The 22,145-nt window shown below is 37.0% G+C and overlaps 1 protein-coding gene across 1 annotated transcript in view; it reads right to left on the bottom strand.

The window, feature by feature from the left end:
- The window catches only part of CRB1 (crumbs 1, cell polarity complex component), a 150,788-nt gene that overhangs the window by 29,597 nt on the left and 99,046 nt on the right, over positions 1–22,145 (bottom strand). The window contains exons 6-11 of the mRNA XM_025397744.1: positions 20,664–21,211; positions 19,243–19,377; positions 18,737–18,902; positions 12,758–13,664; positions 9,666–9,794; positions 6,048–6,174 (exon numbers count right to left, since the gene is read on the bottom strand). Coding sequence (XP_025253529.1) covers positions 6,048–6,174; positions 9,666–9,794; positions 12,758–13,664; positions 18,737–18,902; positions 19,243–19,377; positions 20,664–21,211 — 2,012 coding nt within the window. The remainder of the gene's footprint in view (positions 1–6,047; positions 6,175–9,665; positions 9,795–12,757; positions 13,665–18,736; positions 18,903–19,242; positions 19,378–20,663; positions 21,212–22,145) is intronic.

The following is a 22,145-nucleotide window of genomic DNA, read 5'->3' on the forward strand; positions in this document are numbered from 1 at the left end:
GAAAGTAAGATGAAGGTAGCAATTATAGAGGGGGGGAAAAAAAAAAACAAAAAAAAAAGAAAACAAAAAAACAGGACACAAACAGGAGAAAAGATTGATTTGTAACATAAAAAAATCAGATTTTTTAAAAGTAATTTAAAATTTAAAATCTATCAGTGGATTATATGTGGACTACCAGTGCTTGGAAGATAGCTATAGGGAATATATGCAGAATGCAGCACAGAGAGTAAAAAAGATACTATGAGAGAAGGTGTGGCAGACAGACTTTTTTTTCCCCCCGAGATAGGACCTTGCTCTGTTGCCCAGGCTGGAGTGCAGTGGTGCTGTCATGGCTCACGGCAGCCTCAACTTCCCAGGTTCAGGTGATCCTCCCACCTAGCCTCAGCCTCCTTAGTAGCTGGGACTACAGGCATGTGCCAAGCTTATTTTTGTATTTTTTCTTTTTCTTTTTTTTTTTTCTTTTTTTGCAGAAAGGGGATTTTACCATGTTGCCCCGTTGGCTTGGAAATCCTAGACTTAAGTGATCTTACTGCATAGGCCTCCCAAAATGTTGGGATTACAGATGAGAGCCACTGCAACCAGCTGGCAGACACCCTTTTAAGTGAACGCCCCATGGTTGGTCCCCACCTCCTGGTGTTTACACCTTGTGTGCCCCTCTCCCTTTGAGTGTAGATAGAACCTGTGACTTGCTTTTGACCTACAGACTATGATAAAGACGAGGAGAAATATGCGATTATATGTACACAATTACATAATTATGTTATATAAAATGGTAACATCCATCTTGCTGGAATCTCTCCCTCCTTTTTTGGCTTTGAGGAAGTAAGCAACCATGTTGGGGAGCCCCAAGTGGCAAGGAGCTGAGGGCTGTTTTCAGGAATTGAGGGCTACTTCTGCCATCAGCCTCAGTGAACTTGATCCCTGAGTTCACTCCAGAAGTGGATCCCCCCATGGTTCAGCTCAGATGAGACCACCTCTCTGGCTCACACCTTGAATGAATGCTGTCTTGTGAGACCCTGAGCAGAGGACCTAGTTTAGTCGTGCCTGGGCTCCTGAACACAGAAACTGCGAGATAATAAATATGTGTTGTTTTAAGTTGCCAAGTTTGAAGTAATATTATTGCAAAGCAGTAAATAAATAATACAAATGGATTACATACACAAAGAATGGAATATAAAACTCAATAGATCTATAATATATATTCCAAATATATACATTCGGATATGCCTCTTGAACTCCAGAATGGAATATGTACACTGATTAATAACTGTATTTAGATATCCAACAGATCTTAAATTCATTCATTTATTCAATCAACGAAGGTATTAAAAATATTATCCACCAAATTTAAGTTATCACCCCCTTAGACCCACAGCTTCTCCCAAACAATCATGCTTCAAACTTTTAAAATCTATCTTCTCTACAACTATATGTGGTAGTGCAAAATCTCGTTTTTTCTTTATCACTGCAGCAGCCTCCTAGCTGTTTCTTTCTGGGTCCAGTCGTGCCTTTCTTTAAAGCCATTCTCTATGTAGAAGCCCAAGTGATCTTTCTAAAGTGCAAGTACAATCATGACATTTTTCTTATTTGAAACCCTTCAAGGATTCTCCATTTCTCTTATGGAAAATACCAAGCTCTCTGCCAAAGTGTATAAGGGCTTACTCCTGCTTCCTTCTACCGCCCAATCTTTCAGCACTGCCACTCTCTGTGATACCCCCTGCCACAGTGCACAACCTCTCCAGCCCCTTCTGCCTGAAACACAAGTACTGTGCCGTTGCTTCTTCCATAGTCTAACTCCCTCAAATCTTAGCTTAGGCTTCAGGAAACTTTCCTTAACCTTCTATATCCACCTGTAAGACTAGACAACATGCCCCTCCCATATGCTCCCTTACAGCTGGCACTCAGTTATACCCTAAGACTATTTGTTTAGCCACTTTTTTTTTTTTTTTTTTTGAGACAAAGCCTCACTCTGTCGCCCAGGCTGGAGTGTAATGGTGTGATCTCGACTCACTGCAACCTGCACCTCCTGGGTTAAAGTGATTCCCCTTCCTCGGCCTCCTGAGTGGCTGGGATTACAGGTGCCCACCACCACGCCCAGCTAATTTTTGTATTTTTAGTATAGACAACGTTTCACCATGTTGGTCAGGCTGGTTTCGAACTCCTGACTTCAGGTGATCCGCCTGCCTCGGCCTCCCAAAGTGCAGGGATTACAGGCGTGAGCCACCACGCCCAGCCTAACCCACATTCTTTACCATAACTTCAGCTTATTTTGAGCAAGCATAGTGTCTAAATCATAGTTCTACTCCCAGGACCTAGTATACAGTACGGCAAATAGTAGATATACATTAAACATTTGTTGAATAAGTAAAAAAGCAGAGAAGTAAGCTAGTTTATATTAGTAGTAATATTGGCAGTTGAGAAACAGATTTCTTCACTGATTTCCTACCTAACTCACTAAACTCAAATTTTATGCAGCACCATTTGCAGAAAAGGTTTCATTTTAATATTGCAAAATTAAAGCATAACAGTTTCTATTTTAAAATCTAGAAATGGCCAAAAGATCTTTTAAGAAAATGTAGTGAAGAATTTGGAAGATAAAAGATTTTGGTTGACCTCGTATTGAAAAAAGATAATTGAAAAGATAATGTATTTAAAATGGCTTATCACAGTTCCTGGCACAGACTAAGTCCTCAATGGTGTTAATCGAACTTAATTGTCTCTCCATGCTCCTCAAACACTGATTTTTCCAAATTTGCCTATTCTCTCTACTTCCCTATTTTGCAAAAGGGAAGGTAATAAAACCCACTTGCCATGTACGCACACAAAGAAGAAGGCATGGCCAAACACAGAGACATAGCCCTGTTTAGTTTAATGTTAAATCTGAAAAATGGAACAAATGGAATTCGTTTTTATTCAAGTAAATATAGGCTATGTTTTAGAAGCTTGGTCCAGAGGAGTTAGTGTAAATTTCTGTCATTTGGGTAAAACAGCCCCTCTTAGAACCAGGTTGAACAATGGCTAGCTTTGGCAGGGACAATGTAAACCAATAATAAGAACAATTAAGGTTGTAATCAACTTTAGAAGGCCAACTAGAGGATTACTTGCCAGAGAGGAAACATACATGCGACTTTACTTGGATGCCACAGTGTTTGCACGCAGTGACACTTTCGCAGAAAGAGATCGCAGTTCAGGAAGATCAGCACTAGTACTTCTGTTGTGTGTGTGTGTGTGTGTCTGTGTGTGTGTATGCATGGCTGGTGGACATTTTATCATACAAGACATAGTCAAGGCAAACAAATACAAATACCATTAGAAGATGAGAAAGAGAAGATACAGAAACAAAGATTTTATTTTTCTGTGCAAATATGTAAAAGCCATAGTCACACACATGCACTTGAAAATACAGAAGAACAAAAAGAAAAGGGAAACATTTTTTAAAGTCAGATACCTCACGACAACAAGACATTTGGAAAACAGAAAAGCAACTGACAATTACAGCGACAGCAGAGGCCTCAGAATTGTGCAGAGAAAGAAATTGTGAGTGAATATTTCTTAACCATATTTGGTAGAGAACATATTACATTTGGAACAGCCTGTAAGTGCGTAAGTACAGATATGTCTAGAAGGGAGTAAATGTGAAAACTATACATTTGGTCTTTGACTATAATCTATTTTATGCTTATTGCAAATACTTGTGAACGCAAATATTGACGGGAAGGTTTTCCCCATGTCTTTTGTCACAAAATTTAACTTTGGAACAAATCATCTGAAGCAGCGGCATCACACATGCAGTCTTGGATGTGAAGAAAATGGATGAGTAAAAAGGAAAATCTTCACAATTAGTAGCTCCCAGTTTGAAATGATTGCCACTACTCCAAAAGATAGGAATTTGCTATATAAAAATTGTCTATTACTATCACAAGACAGAATACATTTTCTTTGCTTTTGCAGTATATTACTTCATACTATATGCTACATGTACTCTATAACAAGGATATTATTTTGTTCTTGTTTGTTTGAATGGTATATTTAAATTTACCTTGGTCATTACCACAGAAAAACAACTTTCTTAACTGGGACTAAATAGATGTCACCCAAAGGATAAATTGTCCTCACGTTTTCAAACCAGGACAGCTCCTAAAGTCATAGACATATTTACAAAATGACATTTGGCAGGCCATTGTTATTTTAGTTGCTTTCTGAATTAATTCATAGGATCAAACTATTTTTCCTTTAAATGAACACAAATAACATCTTCTTTAGAAGGGTGTATCTACACAAAGATATTTAGCATAAATGATAACATACTGGTGGAAACAATGAAAACATTAACAAAGTTTTAAAATATTATTATTTTATAATCTCTGAAATCTTTATAATAAAGAATATATTAATTTTTGCATATCTTATTAATTTACTTTATAGATCCGTCATTTCAGGTATACATTTATTTTTAAAAATCATAATGTCAAATATATTTTGGTTATGATGTATACTATGCTTTCATATTTTTTTCAGAAAGATACTTAAGAAAATAAATTTACTTGCAAATCTTAGAAAACCATGCCTCTAAGAAAATTCAAGTTTTACAATATATACTTTTAAATTTATGTATAAACTACAGTTCTTATTTTTATTAAATATTCATTGAAAAGCAACTGAAATTAGTCCATGTGATAGAAAAGTCAAGGAGCTCATAAATTTAGAAACAATTAACAAAAAAATTGTTCTATTTGTTAGGAAAAGGGAAAGTATTGCAGGAAAAGAAATAGAGAAAGGATTATTTGTAACTTTGTTAGAGGGACAGTTATGGAATCCAAAATTATACCAGTGTGGTATAATTTGAGTACTGATACTAGATAATTGTTTTTCTACAATTTTAGGGACTTGATGTAAATTCCTGAGTTCTCTCTCTATATATTTATCACATATCAGAGAACTGGTAACAATTCACTTGAATAACTTCATGTAAAAACATAGATGGATATAATCAGTAATAATCAGTAATTCTCTCTCTCTCTTTTTTTTTTTTTTTTTTTTTTCCCTAGACGGAATCTCACTCTGTCGCCCAGGCTGGAATGCAGGGGTGCAATCTTGACTCATTGCAACATCTGCCTCCCAGGTTCAAGCAATTCTCCCTCTTCACCTTCCTGAATAGCTGAGATTACAGGCACGTGCCACCACTCCCAGTTAATTTTTGTGTTTTTAGTAGAGATGGGGTTTTGCCATGTTGGCCAGGCTGGTCTCAAACTCATGGCCTCAGGTGTTCTGCCCACCTTGGCTTTCCATAGTGCTGGGATTATAGGAGTGAGCCACCGCACCTGGCCTGTAATTCTCAATTTTTGTGTCATAAATAATAGATAAGACTGAAAGAACAGAAGTGAAAATAGAATCATAGTGATTGAGGGCAACTTACAATGTGAAAATAAATGTACCCAGAAATAGAGTGGGAAGAAATTGCAGTGGTCATTCATGTATAGAAGTGTTAAGGAGATATTTCTAGTTATATTAAGAACACTTTTTTCACATTCAAAGCTAGAATAGGAAAATACTTCTTTATTATACTTTAAGTTCTAGGGTACATGTGCACAATGTGCAGGTTTCTTACATATGTATACATGTGCCATATTTGTGGGCTGCACCTATTAACTCGTCATTTACATTAGGTATATCTCCTAATGTTATCCCTTCCCCCCTCCCCCCACCCCACGACAGGCCCCGGTGTGTGATGTTCCCCACCCTGTGTCCAAGTGTTCTCATACAGACAAAGTACTTCTGATATGTTTAAAATAAGCCTTGAATTTATTTTAATTATTGAGATAGTTTTTATTTCCATTTTTTCCCCCAGAGATCTAAAACTAATCAAGGCATTTTTTGAAATTCAATGGCTTTTTTTTCAATTGGGAATGTTCAAATATATGTTAATAATCTTCCTGTTCACCCCACTCAACAACTGGCTCGTCATTCATGCGCAAAATGAGGTAAGAAAGAAGCTGAAAAAGGTTCTGCCAGAATAAGAGAGAGACATAAAAGGAGAGGTCGCTTACGTCCACCTCGCAGCGCTCGCCAGCAAAGGCAACATCACAGAGGCACTGGAATTTGTTGAGTAAGTCCTGGCACAGTCCTCCATTGACACACGGATCAGAGGCACACTCATCAATGTCCTTTTCACACCTTCAAAATAAACAGAACAACAGAAACCCAGGTCCCTGTTGAATACATTGGTTGTGAAATGGGAAGAAAAGTTTGCCTTATCTATCTGGAACAGCATAGTCTTGTCTACCCATCCACACGTACTTTATATATACTTGATAATGTCGGAGATGTTTCTTAAAATTTCTTTAACACATTTGGGGTTTAATGGAAATAATTTGTACACATATATATACATATACACATGGAATTAATTAAAATGAGAAAATAGATGCAAATATTTAGAAACCAAGAGAAAAGTGGGCCATGCATACACCAGTGTCACGCTCAAGAGCATTAGTGGGGTTGCCACCTTATATAAATGTTCACTTTATTAGGCGCACAAGGAGAGAGGCTGTATTTTGCCATCTGGAGTCTGCAGGGCAAGCTTACATTCACGCTATCAGGATCCTCAAGCATCAGAGCTCTCAGGCTAAGGGAAAAGCCCACCAAAGAGAAACAAAACAACAACAACAACAACAACAACAACAAAACAGAAGAAGAAAATGAAGGAGGAGGAAGAGGAGGAGGAGGAGGGGGAGTTTATTCTGAGAGTTTTGAATTATTTTCCATAGAAATCCTTTTTTTTCTAACAAAAGCAAAAATTGATAATTAGAAGATTGTACTTGCTGATAAATCTGTGTTCCAACAGCCAAGCATAATTTCTGAAATGTTGAGGTAGAATGACTTTCAAAAGCCAAATTTTCCAAGACAAGTGACATCAATTCTCAGGTAAATTGAAGTTTTCTTCTTCCTGGGACGTTGTCATTTTTTAACCTAATTTTCCACCAAGAATTTGTTTTTCTGTATATTCATGGATTAAGCCACCAATCATGTATTCAGTCACTCAGTGGATATTTATTTAACACATACTATGTGACAAACACTCTGCTAAGACCTTGGGATAGAACAGTAACTAAAGCGACTATTTTACTTTTGAAAATTTGTATAAAATCTTAGCTCTAAGATCCCTACAGTGCAGCTTATAATGTTGAAATTTGATGTAAACAATTTTTAATTTTCCTTTATTCTTTCCCTCACCTTCCAAAATGTAAAACTTGCACGTATGGGCCAGAGACTAATCACTAGGCTCAAAATGAAAGGGGATGAGGTAGTGGGGCAAGGCCAGCCCAAGGTATAAAGGAAAACAAAGATTTCTTCCAAGAAAAACACCTCCTTATCCCGTTGGATACCAAGCATAGCTGAGACATTTTGTTTTCCTTTTTTGGCTTATGCTTCTGGACTGGAGGGAGACTTCTCCGATTAGATCTGAGCAAAACTTGACAACTCTCAGAAGCCTGCCAAGCATTCTCGGTCTTGGGTGGGCCAGAGTGTTCACATCATCCATCATTCAAAACCTGTCAGGATGACACTAATTTGGAGGTTTAATCAAGGCAGGAGAGAAGCCAATTTATTTGAGGATAGCTTTTCAATATCCTTGGACGCAATGGAAGTCACATTTCCCTAGGCCATGGAAGATAGCCCACGATTTTCTATTTTCCTCTAACTACTCCATCACTTTCTCACCTATTTTTCTGTTGAAACAGTCAACAATAGATACACATGTATTATCAGCATCATTGTCGTTTTTATTAGAGGTTAATTAATGCATGGAAAGTAAAAATAAATCTATTAACATCCAGTCAATTAAGTAATGATGGTGAAGGACTTTGAAAGCATAGAATCTACTGAACACAGGTTCAATGTTTTAGAAATATCTAGCGTCACGTAAGTTTTTCCAGTAGAAAAGTCTCCTGGGAAAATAAGGAAAACTCTAAGCTTTCTTTTCTTTCTATGTTTCAAATATATTTGAATCTAAATGCCAAATATAAATTTTGTAAACTAATAAATATCAGAGGACACTGAAATGTTTGTTGTAAATAGAAACAATGTGTGAGTGGCAGAGAAAAATAATCCAAGGTTTTGGATGAGTTCTATGCATTGTGCCATTAGGCAGAAACTGTGATGTCCAACCAGGAAGCAACCCGCACTTGACAATAGTGGAATTACTCAGAATTAATGACAAGAAAATATTTGCAATATTTTGAAAGATACATGGAATTGGAATACAACTGAATGGTCTCAGTTAATAAGTTGCAGAACCAAAACTGGTGCAACAGAAAGCAGAATGTGACTCAGGGCTATCTCCTTCCACGCACATATAGACTTGGAATGCCTGTACCACACAGAACCAACCACAGAAGGCAGGCTGCAAATAAAAGAGAACGTTGGAAGGGTAAAATGCAGGTGCACCCTAGACTCCCCACTGTTTTGTTGTAAAGGTGGCAAAAGATCTGTATCTTTGTGTTGCAAAAGAGGCCAGCTAAAAACCAGAAAATTCAAGTTAATCCAGAGGGCACTTGCCAGAGAGCACTCACATATCCATTATTTTATTAACTATGCTTATGGGAAATATTGATTCAGTCAAAATATCTTTGTCAAATATGTCTGAGCTTAGTTTATTTGATTTTTTTAAATGTAGGAAGTTTGATCAGAGACCACTGTGTCTTACCCTGGATGATACATGAGATGGAAGAACATCTTTCTCATTAAAAAAAAAAAATGTGGTGAGCAAAGATTTATTCATACAGTTATGCTGGCACATCAAATAGAAGAGCAGAGGCTTTGAAGGCAGCTCAACCTTACTGCAGCATACATGTGGATAGGCCCTTCATACATCACTTAACTTCTCAGCCTCAGTTTACACATATGCAAAATAAAAATCATAAAACTTTCCTTACAGAGCTATAAGAATTAGAGACGGGATTTGTAAGGTGCGTGGCACAGGTTAACTATTTATTATCTGCTTATATAGTATCTGTATTTTATAGAGCCCTGGTTCATAACTGTTTTGGGGACATGCATCCCTTTGAGCAGCTGATAAAAGCTATTTAGTATGCATTCTTTCTACCCCTGAACTTACCCCTAGCCACTTAAATACATATTCTAATTTTCCTGTATTTTCAGCAGGTCACAGATTGCCTGAAGCCATTGACCAACTCCATTTTAAGAATTCCTATATGAGGTGAAGCGTTGAAGAATTTCTCTGGGAAAAGTAGAATCATATGGATAAGGTATATATACTTTTGGGTTGTAGGCAATTCTATGAGGCAATCTTTTAGTTGTAATTTATTTTACTTCTACAGCAACCGTATTTGCATCATGTATTAGAGTTAGTAACAAAAAAAGAGACATGAATTCAGAAGTACTTATAAGAAAGAAAAATAGCACATTACACATTTAAAAAAAAACCATTTTCCCTATTTGAAGTTTTGTCCAATAAAATGTTCTCTCCTTTGACCTAAACTGTAGTTTTTCTTCTTTTTTATTGTTTCACTCTGTGTGAACCTCTGTTTCAGCATAGATTTTCCTATGGGAACTGAGATAAAAAATTAGAGGAGAAAATGAACTTTGAGTAATCCCATCATTCTTTAGCCCAGAGTTCTCTTCCAGAAAGCTCTAATGTGACTCACCGTTCTCCAGTAAAACCTGGCCGGCACATACATTTTAATTCAGCCTGGAACTCCGTGCAGTTGCCTCCATTGTAGCAAGTGAGATTTGTCTCCTCATTCCCACAGACTGTTGAGGGTAATGTGCTCTGTCTAGAGAGATAAAAAGCAACAGCCACAGCTGTTCATCTTGTTCATCTCATTCAAGAAAACTTTTTTGATAAATTCATCTATGTAGTCAGTGCCAAGCTAATTAAGTACTCAGGCTGGAGGAGCTACAAATGCTTAATTGTGCTGCATTATACAAGAATCGCTTTCTCCAGTAAAAAGCTCCTGCTGGAGGGTTCTATGACAAGCATGGCTATACATCTTCCATTTCTACACAGTTTTCATTTGTGAGATAAGATCTATGCCATGGGGTGGCAATAAATTTTGGGTTGGAAAAGAACTTGCTATAACTAGATTTGCTGCTGCTTTGCTAATAAATCAATAAAGGCCATAAGAAAATTGCACCTCTACAAAGGCCAGGAAAGCAAGGACAGCACTCTAGTACCCAAGCACTCATGTGATTTCTCTATTGGCTTTCAGAGCTGAACTCCAGTTGCCCTGCCAAGACTTGCTGCTCCCTATGTAATAATTCATAGCTTCGAAGAATGCAAGCCAAATGCTGTCCAGGAGCTTTGTATATAGCACACGATGGTAACTGCATGTGAATTCAGAGTGTGACTCTCTGGTATGGCAACAAAGCTTTACATGTTAAAGAATCCTTATAAAAGGTGGAACAAGTATTAGAAGCTAAGCAGAACTTCACTGTAAGACAAAATCTAGTAGTGTGAAGGGACTGATGTTTAAAAAGAATTTAATAGTGTTGCTTAGGCCCTTTGACCCACTGTGTACGTGCATGGCATCAGATAACTAATAAATATTCAGGAAGTGTAAAATGAATTGAATTTTGCCCCTGTTGTGTGTGCTGCAGCTAATGTGGATAGACTAGCTAATATGATGCTAAGTGTGTCTCTTCCCACAAGAGCTAATCAATTCTACTTTAAAAAGAAGATATCATAAAGACTTTTCAAAAGAGTAAAAAATGTCAACCAGCTTTGAAAGAGGTCAATTAGCAATGCAAATATGAAGCTTTGTATACATCTTGGTTTTAATAAACAATTCCTGAATCTTATTAGAAGGTACTTTTGAGGGCTTTTGTCTTTCAGAACTTGACTTTGATGAATTAGGCAGAAAGGAATTCTAGAGAACTACTTACTAGGGCCTATGTGTTTATTTTACTCATCAAAATTCACAGTGAAATGTACTGAATTTGATCCTGAATTCTTCTTGGTTTTAAACAGGCAGGTTACCTGTTGGGAACACTTAGCACCTATAACGGTGCCTTGCTTTCTCAGGCTCAGAACAACAGTAACTGTTAGGGAGAGATGTACAACTTCGTATAGGCATGCCTACATGTTATGTTTGCCAGGAGATTCATGCAATTAAGGTACCACCTCTGAATTAGTGTAATGTCTACAGGCTGCCAACCCATTCCAGGTGTTCTTGCCGAAGTTCTGGAATGTATTACTTGTTAATAATAACCCTCTCACCTCCCCATAATGACTCAATTATTTAGTAAATTTAAAGCGGTGTAAGTTGTAAAAACAATAATAACTTCTTACATGGAAATACTGAAGCAATGTGACTTAGAAGAAAAATACTCTTTCTTATCTCTGTTTATATAGCCTGAAATGGAGGTGGTTACAAGAACTAAAATACTGCTTTTGTAGTTGTAGAAAAATGTGAAATACTTTGAAATGGGCAAAGAATATCACTGCGTATTCTTTCAATGCAATACTGGGTTTATATAAAGGACCATCTAGGATTATCCACTTTTGCAGTGGTCTGAGCCTTATATTTTCTTCGCTAAGCTATATTACAATTCTGTAAGTTGTAAAAAACAACATTAATATGAAAATCTTGTTTATCAAAATGCAAATTAATTTATCTGTAGTGAGCCGTATAACTGATTATCACACTATAGAAAAGATGACTTCAAATACTAGTTTTCTTGCCCTATGGGATATTAAACAGTTTTGTATTTATTAGTAAATTCATTCACTCATTTTTGTTTGTATATATACATATACATATTCTTTAGATTGCCCTTTGAATTAGTTTTTATATCTTACTAGTTTCCTCAATAATTAATGACAAAATAATGGAAACATATTTATTTTATATTTGAGAATTATAATACCACTGTTTTGAAATTACAGTTGACCCTTGAACAACACGTTTGAATGGTGTGAATTCACTTATATGTGGATTTTCTTTCACCTCTGCCACCACTGAGACAGCAAGACCAACCCCTTCTCTTCCTCTTTATCCTAATCAACATGAAGACAATGAGGATAAAGATCCTTGACCATCAATTTCCGCTAATGAATAGTAAATATGTTTTCTCTTTCCTATGATTCTCTTAATAACACTTTATTTTCTCTAGCTTGCTTTATGGTAAGAAGACAGAAGAATATGACACACAAAATATGTGTTAATTGACTATGTTATTGTTAAGGTTTCTGGTCAACCAGGCTGATAGTTACGTTTCGGGAGAGTTAAAAGTTAAATGTGGATTTTCAACTACACGTCGGCACCTCTAACCCCTGCATTGCTCAAGGGTCAGTTGTATACTTTAATGTACTCTTTTCGGGATTTTATAGTATTTACCTGCCTGAAATACCCCTGGGCATTATTTTAGCAGTAGAAGTCACGCCTTCCCTAACAATACTACATTTCAGCTTTTGCACTTATTGTAAATGTATTTGTTTCCCAAGGCCTTGAAGCTGTCAGACCCTGGGGCTACAGTTCATGAGACACATTTTCACACAGATGACTGAGAAAATATTTTGCTGAAAGTCTAACTTAAACACTACCTTTCTGACTTGTAGAATATCGTAGTGTGTGAGATCCTGTCTTAACATGAGCAAGTTGTGATGGAAGTGACCAGTGTTAGCCCTGTTCAGCACAGTATATATGTATACCTCGAGAAGACAGCATTCCAATTTGACAAGAACAGTGATGCAGAGTACAGCTTCAAAGACCAAGCTTCATATGGACTTTATGCTCACCTGCAAAATTTTCCTGTAAAATTTCCAAAACAGAGGCAAGAATAGCCATTAGTATCACTAATGCAGGTGGCTCCATTTGCACACTGGTGACTCTGGCAGTTGTCTATATCCACTTCACAGTTCCCACCAGTGTATCCAGGCTCACATGTGCAGTGGTAGGCTGCAACTCTGTCAGAGCAGTTGCCATGGATACAGGGATTTGAGAAGCATTCATCAGTGTTGAGTTCACAGTGTTTCCCTGACCATCCCAAGGGACAGGAGCAATGATAAGAGCTATAGATGTCTTCACAGTTTCCTCCATGCAAGCAGGGGTTGGAATTGCAGACACTTAATTGCAAACACCCAGTGACCACTGAATTGGTAGAGATTTTGAGAAATTGCTCTTCCTGAGGTCTATTAGTGAAACCATGAACATTTTCAAAGTAAGAGAGATAAATGCCTCCGATTTCTATTGTACTTAGACACCCTTGCAGGCCCTTTATATTGTCAATAGCTCCATCACCCACATAAATATCTGTATTATCCTTCAAAAAGTTGAGGCTTCCAGTAGCAATTGTGCTGGTCACAAACGGTGTTTGGTTGTCCACTTCCATTTGCCACCTGGAGGTCTGGGACATTGGGTCTGTCATGGAAAGAGTCACTTCATGCCACATGCCATCATTCACTGACTGCAAACTTGTCAGACTTAGCATATAAAAGCTGTTGCCACTTTGCAATTGAAAGAATAATCTGGAATCTTGAATGCTAATATTAAGAAATTCAGGCTCTTTTTCTGCATGCAATATTATTACATTTGCATCCCTTGTTCTGAAACCGAATGTGATATTGGTGAGTTCTCTGGTAATATTCCCATTGCTTCTGAATAATATTTGACTGCTTTGTCCATTAAAAACAGCATTTGCAATACCTAATGAGACAAGATGATAATAATCAGCAACTTTATTAAATCTATAGTTTGCTTCATTACCTTTATTAATAGTAATGATCATCGTGTTAATAACATTGCACATTGACTATCTGATACATGTTACATACTGTGCTAGTTGCTTTTATATTATTCCTAATATCAAACTTTTGAATACAGGTATTATTATTAACCCCATTTTATGGAAGAAGAAGTTGAGACTCACAGAATTTAAGTAATTTTGTTCATGGTGATGTAATTAATAAATAAGAAAGCCAGAATGTCAAACCTGGATGGTTTGGTAGCAAAACCAAAACTATACATTTCCAGTGAAATCCTAACACATGCCAATTTTTATTTTGCATTTGCTCCCACAAATAAAGCATTGATAATTCATTTTACACATAAATAAATTGAGCCAAAAGAAATCGCAAATCTAGCTTGGTGACACAGAAAATTAACCGTGGAGTCTGGCTTCTGATTAAGCTGAAGAGTAGGCAGTTAAAAGTCGCATTTCAAGTGACTGACTTACTTACCTGGTAAAACTCCAGTTATTTAACAAGCTGCAAATTCTGTATCTACACCCAAGTACTTTCATATACAACCATATCAATTGCTCTCCCACTATATGTGAGCACAGCACTTTGGGCAATCCTATTGCATTTCTCTATTACAAACTTTTTCCCCATACTGCAAGACGATTAGCGAGCAACTTGTTCTCTCTCTTAAAATATCGAATTCTATCTCAGCTTATGATCTCACATAATATTTTCTTGAGAAAACAGAGCTACCTCAGATATCCATCAAATCTGTAAACCCAATATTATTTGGATCCACACTGTATTCTATCCTGCTGTAATAGATGAACTGTCTGTATTCCCACCAATGTCAACTCTACCAGTTATGCCCTGGGTCCTACTGATTTTCACCTTTTAAACATATTATTTCTCTATGCAATCTTTTTCTTTCCTTCATAATAATTTCCCCTTCCATTTTGCTGTTTCCCATCGATATACAAATATGTGCAATTGCTTTAATCTTAAAAAATAAAAATACATGCAAAATAGTACCCTGACATCCCCCAATCCTGCTGCTTTTTTGTCGATTTTCTTTACCAGCAAAACTTCTAATAGTTTTATATCCCCATTGTCTCATTTTATCATTCCTCATTTTCTCTTTTATATATGCCACTCAAGCTTTTGTCCCAGTCATTTCACTAAAACCACTTTCATGGTTATAATGAATGACCTCCACGCTACTCAATGCAGTGGCCAATTATCTATTCTTATTGTGTCACACTTTTCAGTAGCAAATGACCTGAAAACACTATGATTACATTATCAGGCGCTACACCCAACCACCATCATCTTTCATTAAGACTAATTACTTCTTAGTGTCCCTGCTTCTGCTGCTCTGCAGATCAATATAACAACCACTCCTTAGTCAAACTCCATTAGTTAGCATCACATCTAAAAAGAAATCCTAAACATAACCACAAGAGTGTACATGATCTGAGTCAGTTGTGGGTGTAATCTCAGCTATCTGGGAGGCTGAGAAGGGTAGATAGCTTGAAGTCAGCAGTTTGAGACCATCCTGGACAACATAATAAGACCCTGTCTCTCTTTTAAAGAAAAAAAATTCATGACAAAATTCTGTCATGTTAAAAAAAAAGCATCTACATGATCTGACCTCTGATTAACTCTCCAATTCCAATTCCTACCACTCTCTTTCTCATTAACATGCCACAGCCACAGTTTTTCGCCATTCATTGAAGATACACCAAGCTTGTTCCCAACGCAGGCCTTCTACGCTTGCTGTTACTTATATCTGGAATACTATTTCCCCAGATCTTCTTATACTTGGCTCTTCTGAGTGTTAATATCTCCTCAAATGTCGCCTCCTCTGAGAAGCTTTCCCTGACTATCCGAGTTAAAAAAACTGCCTTCCTGCATTCACTGTCTATGCTTAATTTTCTTCATAGCTCCCATTACCACTTAAAATTATGTTTATTTGTTGACTTGTTCCTTGACTGTCTTTCTGCACTAGGACGTAAGCTTTATGAAACCAAGGATCTTCCCTGCCTAGGTTATCACTAAATCCCTATGCCTGTGCCTGTGTGTCCCTGATGTATAGTAGGTGCTCAGTAAACAGAATTAAATGAATACTCTATGAAAATAACTCCATCCTGTATCCTGAAAAGTGAGATAATGATTAGAAACCACAGCAGGAGAAAATTTCAGTGTATCATTCAAGTGTATTATTTGACTTAATTAAATAAGTCAATTACCTTGATCTTACTGTTTTTTACTCTGTGTGTGTGTGTGTGTGTGTGTGTTCAATCAGCTTTGGAGTTGGGAATTTAGGGAAAAAAAGAGCAACAAGTGTTTCATTACATGTTTTTAAGTAAATGTTAAAATGAAAAAATCTCATTAATTCTCCAACTCTGAAATGAAGACTATGGTCTATAATGCTATATAAATATATTTATTAACTCTGCTGAGCACACTGAAATCATGTCTTCTGATCTGGGTAAAAACCACGATATACATAACCACTTTTGCACTTCGCCTTTTCTTTGGGGAACTGTGCCATAATAAACACACCTGTAATTAAGGTGAGTTGTAAATGTTTAAATCTTGGTACGATACGGAGATAGAGATGATTATAGCCCTAAAGGCAAACTCAGGGTAATGTATCAGCTGTACTCTCAAGAGTATCTTGTTCCATTAGACTTAATCTTTTCAATATATTTTCCTTGGAAAGAAAATATAATAGGGTCATAAGATCACATAAAATTAAAATTATATAGAGTAGTAAAAGTGAATTCTGGGTTAATAGCTATCAATTAGAAAATTGATTTATAATTCCTATTGTACACCTCCTATTTATTTATGTTTTCTCTCTTCACTAAGTTAAGCTATACTTTAAAAATGCTACTGGGACTTTTTGGGTGTGTCTGAGCTGGACTTACTACTGTTTTGCTATCGGCAATGTTGTAGCAGTAAAGGTTCACTTCACTTCTTTCTGACACGTTTGTCCAGCTCCTAAACTGCTTGATGTGTAGATTGCAGAGCAGTGTGCATCAGGGCTATTGTTTTGGGGCTGCTACTGTTTTTAGAAATCCTATTCCTTTTTCCTGTGAAAATATTCAAAACGATTCGGACACCAGGTAGAACACAGCTGAGACTAACAACTTTAGTATTTCTATCAAAAGATCAACAGTAAAACTAATAATTAAGAAATTATTTTAGAATAATAGAAGTAGAATAATGAAAAAGTATCATTTAAAATTTTGTGCCTCATTAAAAACCAATTTACATTCTTTATGCCAAGTCATCATGTTTTCTCTACATGTGTAGTACATATTTCTTAAATATGAAACATAAAAGTACACATATTTTTCTAGAAAACTTCCCTAAGTATACATACAGTGTAATGTATTTCATACAGGTCTTTTAAATAATATGATTTTGAAGTATAGAAACATAAAAATAAATACATTTTTCTCTTTTTCTCAGTTACTTGGGGGCCCAGGCTAGATAGCATGTCATTGCTACTGACCTTAAGCCAAACTATCCTCTAGTTCCATTCCATTATATTAGTGCAGTATTTTTATTTTTTTTATTATTATTTTTTGAGACAGGGTCTTATTTTATTGCCCAGGCTGGAGTGCAGTGGTGTGATCCTGGCTTACTGCAGACTCAAATTCTTGGGCTCAAGCAATCCTCCCACTTCTGCCTCCTAAAGTGCTGGGATTATAGGCGTGCATCCAGCATCCTGCATGTATTTTTTTTTATAGTAAGCAGATAATGTACTTAATGTCCACAGTAGTTAAGTGAAAATATTAAGTAAATTTGAAGAAAATAATATCAATTTATTTAACAAATATTTACTAGCAAGAAACCACATAGAAAATTTTCTTGCCTTGTGAAGCTTATATTCTCATGATGAAAGAGATCATAGACAAATATATCAATGCACATGTAACAAAATATCAAGGAACAATAAGAGATATTAATAAAAACAAAGCCAAGTTGGAGGATGTTTGTATAGAAACCTAAATGAAGTGACAAAGGTGACCTGTGAATCTCTGGGTTAACAGAGTTCAGGAGGGAGGTGGTGGTGTGTGGGCCTGACTGTATGGTGTAAAAGAGAGAATGGAGTGATAATGTTGGAAGCATATTGCAGACAACACATTAGAGGGTTTTTCTTCTCCCTATTCTTTAAGGCAGAGAAATGGAATGGTAGCTGGTAGGAATAGGAGTGAGGGAGTGTCAAAGGAAATGTTTTGTAGTGATGGAAAAATCGATACTGGTGTGTGAGAGAAAATTTTAGGAGCACAATCTTTGAATAAGGGGAGGAAATTAGAATTCAGTGCAAACATAGAGGGTTGGCTATAGACTGGACTGTGCATTATTTGAAGTAGGTGAGAAGACAGAATATAAATAACAGTATAGTTAGTGGGTGGATGTGTCAAAATTGTGAATACTGTATAGTATTCAAATTGCTAACATTTGGAAAAGTGTGTTTTGTAATGCAGAAGATGGACAGGAAAACCTTTCACAATGAGGGAAAGTCTCATAGCAAACATTGAGTGCCTAACATGTTTATTTACACATAAGGTCACAGAATCATCACAAAGAAACTGAAAAAGTAGAAATTGTTCTCTCTGTTTCACAGGTGAGGAAGCTTTAGATGATGGAGATCACATGAATTGCCTGAGGCCTCATAGTTAATAAATGACAATGTGTAACACGCACATATTTATTCTGTGTTCCCAGTAATGAGGGAAGGAAAGTCAAATACTACCTTGCTAATTCTTCTTTAGGAAATCAGCTTTAAATGATTAAGCATCTAGGTTTAGTGTTGCTCTGACCTCCATTTCCTATCCAGACACCCACCAAAGGCAGGATGAGGCAAGAGGCCAGTCAGGTTTATTAGCCTACTCACATAGGGGAAACAACCATAGATTTTAATAAGCTGGCTTTGTCTATACTCTTTTTCTGTGTTTGCTCTTGGAACAACTCAGATGTCCCAATTTAACTGGCGAGATGATAGGTTTGAACTCTACCTACATTCAAATCCTTGAAGCACCGGCTGGCACTGGGCTTCGTGAGGACACGGGCTGAATCCACACCACTGAACCTCCTCACAGGCTTTCCCACTCGTGTGGGCAGGACAGGAACAGGAGAAGTCATCCCACAGGGAATGGCAAACACCTCCATTGCGACAGGGGTTGGACTGAGGGGAAAAGAAATCAAAGGTATAAAAAGCACTGGCAAATAAATAGAAAAATGTTGAAGGTGAGACCACATACCTGTTATTTTTAAAATGCTAATTTCCCTGCATTTCTACATTTTAAACTTTTAATATCCATTGTTAACTAAATAGAATGAAAATGACTACTGCCATTACCAACTACTTTCTAAAAGAGCAGAGTGGTGGCTGAGAGAGAAAAAAGATATAAAATTGATCTATAGCACAGGGAGGATTTTTTCAAGTATAGCAGCGTCCTCTGTAATTTACAAATTACCAGACACTTTTCACATGCACTAATTATCATTTGAGGAAGGATTCTTACTCCTGGTTTTACACTTGATAAAAAGAAGGTGTTTCCAGTTGCCCAAGATCCTATACAGAAGCAAAACAGTGAAACTTGGTACCTAGGTCCTCTGGATCCCAACTCAGTGATTGCCCTTCCCACACTGATCTGCCTCTGAATCACAGACATAGTATTATTATTTGAGTTTTCACAAGCTTGCTCACAAAAAGTATTCAAAATGAAAGTATTTAAAAAGAAATTTATTAGAGCATGGACTGTCTCTGTCCCGGGTCTACTATTAACATATGATTTAGGCTAATTATATAACCTTTCTTTTTTTTTTTTTTTTTTTTTTGAGACGGAGTCTCGCTCTGTCGCCCGGGCTGGAGTGCAGTGGCCGGATCTCAGCTCACTGCAAGCTCCGCCTCCCGGGTTCCCGCCATTCTCCTGCCTCAGCCTCCCGAGTAGCTGGGACTACAGGCGCCCGCCACCTCGCCCGGCTAATTTTTTTTTTATTTTTTAGTAGAGACGGGGTTTCACCGTGTTAGCCAGGATGGTCTCGATCTCCTGACCTCGTGATCCGCCCGTCTCGGCCTCCCAAAGTGCTGGGATTACAGGCTTGAGCCACCGCGCCCGGCCTATATAACCTTTCTAAACTTCAGTTACTTTATCTGTAAATAACATACATTGGGACAACAACAATGCCTGCTTTCCACTGTAGTCCTTCAATAGAACTAAATAGATTAAGCCATGTAAAATACTGCCTAGTTCATTGAAAACGTTCCATAACAATGTTACAATAATTCATTTGTGTATATTTAGAACCAAGCTTAGTGGAGGGCCATAGTTGGAGCTCAACAAATGTTCAACACATAGAAATGCATTTCCCTTTTTCCCTTTGAAAGGTCATGCAGAGCTGACAAGTTCTTGTATTTAAGCAGCTCTTAGAAGAGTACATAGAATATTTAAAGTAAAGCATGGGCTTTGAGAAATTATATTTCAGAGGATTTCAACTACCAGAAGGAAATTACCTCTCAGATTTCTCTTGTTGTTGCTGACTTAATAAAAGTTCAAAGCAATAGTAGCTGGGCATTTAAAATAGAGTTAACAATATCATCCAAAAAGAGTTAATTCAGTTAAACCTCTGGGGAGCCATTAGGAGTTTAGGAATTGAAATATTATTATACTTAAGTAATTTGATTTTGTGAGGGTGAGAGAAGTCTATAGCTGAAGTTATTTTGGTTAATTAAATGGATCATGATGCCAATAAGATCAAGGCCACATTTCTATGCCTCAATGTAAATTTCACAGTCTTGTTGGAAAAATATAGATGAAATATCATTCTATGGTGGTGGGTAACATCATCTTTATACAGAAAGAATGGTTTTATTAAGTTATCTTCTTAATAAAATAAAAGTTTAACATGTATTATATACCTAGTTTGTATGAGTAATCATTACCTTGCAGCTGTTGTCTCCAGGACAGCCTTGGGTTACATTGACAAGAACTGGTTTGAGAGACACATTATTTGTTGAATTTGGAAAGAATTCCAGATTTTGGTTGTTTAGTCTTACATCTTGGATACAGCCTTTGAAGAATCCACCATTAAGTTCAGTCTCCTGCTTGTCAGGTAGGCCACCAATGTAGATGACATCTCCCTTTTGGATTTTCCACGTAGAAGCAGAAATAAATCCTAGGTTTTGTGAAGATTGATACAGTTCAATTTTATTTGGCTTGATTTTCAAAGATATCAAGTGGACATTTCCATCATTAAGAACAAATTTTACTACTAATTTGGGAGAGTTTGGAGTCAGCATTGCTAGTCTGCCGTGCTCTAGCCAGACACGGATATATTGATAAGTGCTGTTTTCCAAAGCTAGAAGTAAGCCCGATGGTTGAAGTGTTCGGACAAACATGGAGAGGCTGATGGTGTCTCCATAGCTCTCATCAAGAGTAAAGACAACATATCCAGTGGAGTCATCCTGGCCAAATCTGCCTGCCACAAACTCTTCAAAATAGAGGAGGAGAAAAAAAGAAAAAGAAACATCTTAAGGCTCAAAAGACAGAAGAGATGGAAGATGAGAATTATACATTTCACAAACACACACACATGCACACACACATACACACTCATACACAACTTTTAAAGTTCAGGACAGGCTTACTTAATAGAATAATGATTTGGCCTCTTTCTGGATTTCTGAGTATACTTTATCCCTAAAATAACTATATTTGGGGTTGTAGTTTACACTTGAGGCCCACTGATCACAAAACAAACCAAAAAGATCTCTGCAGTGATAAACTAAAGAATCTTCCCTTCGCTGCCCTAAAATATGGGCCTTAGTGGTGGTATATCAGACACTACTGTACTCCAACTTGGTGGAAGAAATTTTCGGACAAGAGGAATTCATGCAACCTCTGCAAGCAGACTGTGCAGGCAGTCATAATCTTTCCTACTTAGAGGCATGCTGAAGCAAACATGTCATTAAACCTAATTATTCTTTGTAAAGAAATTTATTAGAGCCTGGACTGTATTTGTCCCAGGTCTGCTATTAACATGTGATTTAGGCTAGTTACATAACCTTTCTAAACTTCAGGTTTTTAATCTGTAAATAACATAAATTGGGACAACAGAAACCAAGAATTAGATGATTAAATCTTCTCTTGGGATGACATCTCACATAAGAGGCAGGGCAGTTGAGCAAGGAAAAAGAAGGACCCTTTCTTCTGTGGTCCTGGTTGGGAGTAGGAGAGGCACAGGAAANAAAACAAAAAAAACAAACAAAAAAAAAAAAGATTATATTTCCAGAGGCTGAGGCAGGAGAATTGCTTGAACCAGGGAGGTGGACGTGGAAGTGAGCCCAGAACACACCACTGCCCTCCAGTCTGGGCAACAGAGAGAGACTGTCTCAAAAAAAGAAAAAAGATTATATTAGGAACAA

This window comes from Theropithecus gelada, chromosome 1 (assembly GCF_003255815.1).
Source record: "Theropithecus gelada isolate Dixy chromosome 1, Tgel_1.0, whole genome shotgun sequence".
Classification (NCBI taxonomy): domain Eukaryota; kingdom Metazoa; phylum Chordata; class Mammalia; order Primates; family Cercopithecidae; genus Theropithecus; species Theropithecus gelada.